Below are 6,000 nucleotides of genomic sequence, written 5' to 3'. Positions count from 1 at the left end.
AAGGATGGAGGGAGGTTCACCACATTGTGAACACATGACTGTATGAAGGAGATTAATACATGAGCTCAGGAACACTCTGTAAAAAGCATTTTTTTTGTATTTGTCAACAACTATAAGTCCTCCTATGAAGAATCCATAACTGGTGTGTGAACAGTCAGTGATAGCTTGATGTCACAGTATATCTGTCTTACAATTGTTACAGACACAAAAGTAATTCCCAAAACGTTAATAAGTGTTTAAAACCGTTTATATAGATGTTTTAAGAACATCCATTATTATTGATTACATACTGAATGTTTGTTTGTTTGTTTTAAGTCTGCATATTTATATGCAGACTTAAAGCGTTGCAAAAACTAAAGATAACAAGAAATATGCAATCAGTTTGGATTAGTGATTAGTTGACTAGCACAAGTTTACCCACCTTGTATTTCAGCATCCTATAACTGTGTGGGTATTTAAGAAAATGTAACCTCATACATACTGTAAGCCATTCTGCTCGTTACACCTTATCAATGATGTAAGATTAGCCTGGAGGAGCAGATTTTGTCAGGTTTTGGGGGAAACAGTTGAATGCGACACAGTCAGTGAGATTCACTGTGGGTGTTGGAGGTTGTACGATGCTTTGAAGATCACACAGCCGGCATCTCAGTCCACTGGCAGGCAGTCAGTTCAGCCACTTCCTCTGATCGGCGTGGGGGGGAAATAAGAACGAGGCAAGCAGAAACAACCAGGAGAGAAAGAGAGAAAAGTTTGTTTCTGCAGACAGAGAGAGAGAGAAGGAGGGAGTCATGGAGGTGCTGAGGACAGGTGTGTTCGTGCTGTTCGTGCTCCTGGTACCTGTTTCCTGTAAAGGTAAGAGACGCAAATACAAGACAGCTAGTTTTGACCGAAGGCATGAAATGTTTGTATATGTGATGAAGGATACCGTTTGGAAAGCAGTCGGCAGGTGTTCAGAGCCTGATGCTGAATTCATTTAAAACTAAAACTCCAGTGCTCTTTATCTTTACGCCCTGACGCGGAAATCTTTGTCATCCTCTTGTAACACAGGCCTTCTCTGCTCAGATAAGCGTCAGCGTAGAGAACATGCTGCACTCCACCCTTCAAATTACTCCAATACACTTGTTCACTGCACTTCTTAGAGAAGTAATACAGGGAGCAGTAATCATGGGATCACCTCTCTGATTTTTTGCAGAAACAGCGGGAGAGTGACAGATTAGAGGAGATATTTTCTCCATACGCATTATCTGATGGAAAGAGTAGAGCTGTTTGAGGTTCTGTTGCAAGGCAAGGAAGTTAAGACATGAGAGAATAATTACATTTTCCATTCAGTGTTATGAAAAGCTGTCTATGTTCGGAAGACTGGAAGCTTTCTGTCCACTGGAGAGGCAAAAATTAAAATCTAACACATAAATTAAACATGTTTGTTGCTCTTAAATCGTACACACTGCAGAGGCAGTTTGGTTATTCCGTTCTTCATATTCTGCTGTGTCTCGGTATAAATCCATACGTGGCTGACTATCATTCAAAGCGGTGTCAACAAAAAGATTACAATAATGCGCTTCTTTTCTTTGGATTTAACTTTAGAAGTCTGTGTTTTCGTGAGCAGAAGTCTTTTTGCGTTTGATGTTTTCCAGGCTTTCTCTTTTATGCAGTAGTTCAGGGAGGTAGTGAAAAAACATTTTCAACCTGATGAAAAAACACTTTCAAGTCCTGTCATATGTTTAAGTCGGATTCACGGCGATGAAGGGATTACAGGAGAGTATGCATGAATAAAAAATCTCCCTCCGTGTGCGAAAAAACACTTGTGATGTAAGAAGATAAAAGAGCAGAAAAACACACTAGATGTGTGTTTGTGGGGGTTGCCACCATGGACGTATTCAGATATTTACTTTCCTACCTTGCTGCATACTTGTGACCTTTTGACCTTTTGATTGCTGAAGATATCTGGCTTTATATCAACAAATGTCAAATACATGTTTATTGTATTCAGCAGTCTGAGTTAGCAATGATTACTTAATATTGATCAGAGCATGTGTTTTAGCTTTAACAGTGAAGAAAACCATTAAAGTACAAGACAGACTTAGTGTGAATAACATCCTCAACCCCTTAACATACAGTTTCTTCCTTTTTTGAGTTGTTTTAAGGGTGAAAAAATCATCTTATTCCACACTGTCTGACAGTATAATGTGATGATTGTGTGTCAACTTGTTCCAGTGCCTCATGATGTTGTTTTGTGCATCATTTTACACATATTTCCTCTAAATTCAATCCCCCTAATCTGAATAGATCGCTAGAATGTAAAATACGGTTTTGTGGGTTTGATCAGTGTTTGGCTGCACATCATGAGTTTGTGAAAACCAACTTTCTGTCAGAGGCTTTTAAAGGAAGAGTTTGACATTTTGTGAAGTATTCATATTTGTTCTCTTGCCGAGAGCTGAATGAGAAGAATGATACTACTTTCATGTCTGTCCGTGAAATACGAAGCTGAAGCGAGACACAAGTTAGCTTAGCATAAAGACTGGAAACAGGAGGAAACCGCTCGCCTGAGTCAGTCCAAATGTAACAAATCTAATTATCTAGAAGCGTATTACCCAAAATGTTCCACTATTTCCGTATAAAGGAACAAATTACAGATGAACAATTTACACCCATCAGAATGACTGAAAGGTGAACTCAAACATTTTGAGTACCGCTCATCTTAACCTAAATACTCAGTATCAGCATGACCGTTTCTGACTGTTTTCATTTTCAAAAAGGTAAAATGTGTAATTGCACAATTTCCCTTTTTGAAGTCTAAAAAAAATCCAAGACTAGAAGTAACGTTAGACCACGAAGCAACATCAGATGATCAAGATTTGATGGAGAAAATGTAGCTTCAATGAATCACCACCATCGGCTTCTGTTCCAACCGCACGGTGAGATAAACAAGCCCAGAGCAGGCAGGAAGACACTTCACTCAGCTGCACAGATGGGCTCTGTTGTTTCCTGTTTCAGGGGTCTCGCTCAGTTCTCTCTGGTGCATGTTACTTTTTCCATTCCATGTTGCTAAATGGACATCCTGTATCATATAAAACAGACTCAGTCTCTCACAAACACACACACTCACTCATTATTGCATCACTGGACACTTTGGTTCTGCATACAGTATGTGTTTGCACAAATATCGGCACAATTCATTAATTATATTTTTAATTAATCTGTTTGTAATGTGCATGAATTTCTCTTGCTTACATTTGAATATCTCTGTGTTTAATTCTCATGTCATTTTGTTTTATTTCCTTATTTAACTCGGATGGTGCTCTATCTGAACAGCCCGTCTCTTTTTCTGCTGTGACGTGTGAAGAGTCTGATCATTGATAAGTCGAGGTTTTAGAGACATTCTGCACACTTTGCTAAAGCAAAAAATAAATAAATAAATAAATAAGTAAATAAAACAACTATGAGCAGGAAGGTTTAGCAAAAGTCAGTATTTACCAGTGATATTTGTCTGATGTTCAGTATTTCTTTTCTTATTTATTATTCATACTCAGAGACTTCATTCAATTTAAAAATTCTCTTCAGTAAATGTAAGTCTATATTATTTAAGTAAAAGTACTCATTATGCAGATAAACAGTTTCTGTTTTATTATGTATAAGTCCTTATTTTATTCAACCCAATTTTTTAACATTTCTTTATTTTCATTTTTGAAATCAACTTTTTTTAAAATGCCCTCGAATTGAGTGTCTGTACCTTGAAATAAGATAGAAAAAGGCAGTTTACTGCACTGGACCTAAGAAAATTAACATTATAGGAAATACAGATAAGAATATACTTACAGATTTTGTCACTTTTTCAAGAAAATCAAATTTTAAATAAAACATGTGAGCAAATTTTGTGGACTTACCAGTGCATCATATTTTATAAAGCTAACGTATGACATATTCAGGGTCCTGGTGTTATCCACACTGGCTCACTGTAACACCGTCATGACTTACTGGGACACTTGAATAGAACAGAACTACTACTATTACTAGAACTATCATGTTTGCTAAAGTCCAAATGTCTGCAGTGAAAAAGGCCAACAAGGATTGTGGAGTTGCACAGCCTTTCGTGCTGCGCTAATGTGGACTTGCACGCTGAGGATAAATATAGTCTTATCTTATCTTTTTAGATTTGGATCTGCGAGCCAAAGTAACTGGTATCTACATCCGTCAGATAAAAGCGATGGACTTCCTTCTGCAATGTTTGTAGTGGAGAAAAAGTCACACAACATGGAAGCACTGAAAGCATTAAACCTCCAAAGCTGCCTGCAGTAACAGTTCGATACTTGTCTCCTGTCTGTTTGTCCTGCAGAGGTTTTCTTTACTGAGCCGATCACCTGCTACTTCCTGGACGGGATCCTGATTATTTACTGCATCATTGCAACGGCCTTCTATTTCAGAGAAAAGGTGACTTATAGCACAGGAAGTGCAGGGTTACCAGACATATCTGTAAAATCTGGAGCGGTTCATCACCTCGATGATCTTTTCGAAGCAGAGAGAAAGTTTAGAACCATATAAATGACACGCAGATAGAAAAATGATCAGATTAAATGCCAGACTTTCATGTTAATGTCTGTGCTGTGTGTGAGAATAATCTTTGTAAATGCAAGAATCATTTTCTTTATCAATTAATCTGACAACAATTTTTTTGATTAATTATTTGGTCTAAGGCTGCCCACAGTTGGCCCACCATCAGGTTCTTTGGTCCACCAGATGTTTGTAGGGGAAGGAAAGGAAATAGTCCACAAAATGTCATAAAATAGTCCGTAAATTTTATTTAATTTACAATGATATAAAGAGAAAAGCAAGAAATCCTCACACTGAGGAGGCTACACTGAAAACATTTAACATTTTTGCTCAACAAAAGACTTCAACAATCCATCAGTTTTAATTTGAAGGCATATGTTTGAGCTCTTAATCAATCAATCAATTATTTAAACAAAGTAAGTTGCAGACCTGTTATTTGGTGTATTTATTTCTGAAATGTTTGTTCTGCCTTTTTCTTCCTCTCTGTGCAGTTATACGTCCCATCTGTGGCTGCTGAATTGTGTGTAAGTCACATAATCTCCTCCGTGTCTTTACATTTGTCAGTGACGGCTCATGATGACACTGTTTATTCATTGATATTGTGTCTGTTTCCACGCGAATCTGCTTGACTGTGTTCATTTCAAGCTCATTTCCTGTTTTTTGTATTTTTCTCCTTCGACTTAACAGGAGCATAAAGAGGGCATTTACCAGGTGAGAACTGACCCAACGATGTTTAACTCTGCTGCTCTGCTGTGAGATATTGGTTTATCATTTCATATTTCTCCTCCAGGAGCTGGAGAGGCCAGTGGACACTGATCCTTACCAGGTGCTTGAGCCATCAAAAAGAAAGGTAAGCGAGTCACCTCCTCTGCTGACAGAGACTTTGTAAGGTCACATCTTCCCCTCTTCCTGCCTAAACCATCAAGCATTATGTTGTATTTTGTCTCTAGAAAAAAACTGGGAAGAAAAAGAAGTCAGAGGTAAGATGATTCACTCACTCACACGGTCTCTTACCATCAGACATGTCAAACAATTTAACTTTCTACAATTGTGAGATACAGTCAAAATAAAAGGAAACGTTCAAAATGCTAACACCTGTGGTTTTCCCCACTGTAACTCGTCAAAAATTGACTGGAGTTTTTATTTGAATTCGTTCAGCCTTCAGAGAACAGTCACTCAGCTGACAGGATGCTGCGATCGCACCAGTGATGCTTTAGTGGGATAATGGACCCATGTGGGGAATCTTATTTAGATGTAATATCCAAAATCTAAATCACCTGAGCTCATAAAATCTGTTCATTTAGCCACAAAGAACGCGCTCCTGCTGTTAAAAATCTTGATGCTCTCATTTCCACCTTTTGTCTTTGACATTAATCAGTGGAATAGCACAGTAGGATCACTGCTACTACACTCTTTAAACAGCTTGATTAAGTTTCCCCACTTTGTGAACCA

The 6,000-nt window shown here is 38.0% G+C and overlaps 1 protein-coding gene across 1 annotated transcript in view; it reads left to right on the top strand.

Moving 5' to 3' along the window:
* The first annotated feature begins 647 nt into the window (after positions 1–647).
* The window catches only part of LOC143330145 (uncharacterized), a 6,459-nt gene continuing 1,106 nt past the window's right edge, over positions 648–6,000 (top strand). Inside the window, exons 1-6 of the mRNA XM_076746404.1 lie at positions 648–852; positions 4,334–4,428; positions 5,040–5,072; positions 5,236–5,259; positions 5,339–5,398; positions 5,499–5,528. Of these exons, the coding sequence (XP_076602519.1) occupies positions 789–852; positions 4,334–4,428; positions 5,040–5,072; positions 5,236–5,259; positions 5,339–5,398; positions 5,499–5,528 (306 nt within the window). The 5' untranslated portion in view covers positions 648–788. The remainder of the gene's footprint in view (positions 853–4,333; positions 4,429–5,039; positions 5,073–5,235; positions 5,260–5,338; positions 5,399–5,498; positions 5,529–6,000) is intronic.

Source organism: Chaetodon auriga, chromosome 13, assembly GCF_051107435.1.
Source record: "Chaetodon auriga isolate fChaAug3 chromosome 13, fChaAug3.hap1, whole genome shotgun sequence".
In the NCBI taxonomy this organism is placed as follows: domain Eukaryota; kingdom Metazoa; phylum Chordata; class Actinopteri; order Chaetodontiformes; family Chaetodontidae; genus Chaetodon; species Chaetodon auriga.
The sequence above is the reverse complement of the archived record's forward strand: the minus strand, read 5'-3'. Positions and strand labels throughout refer to the sequence as shown.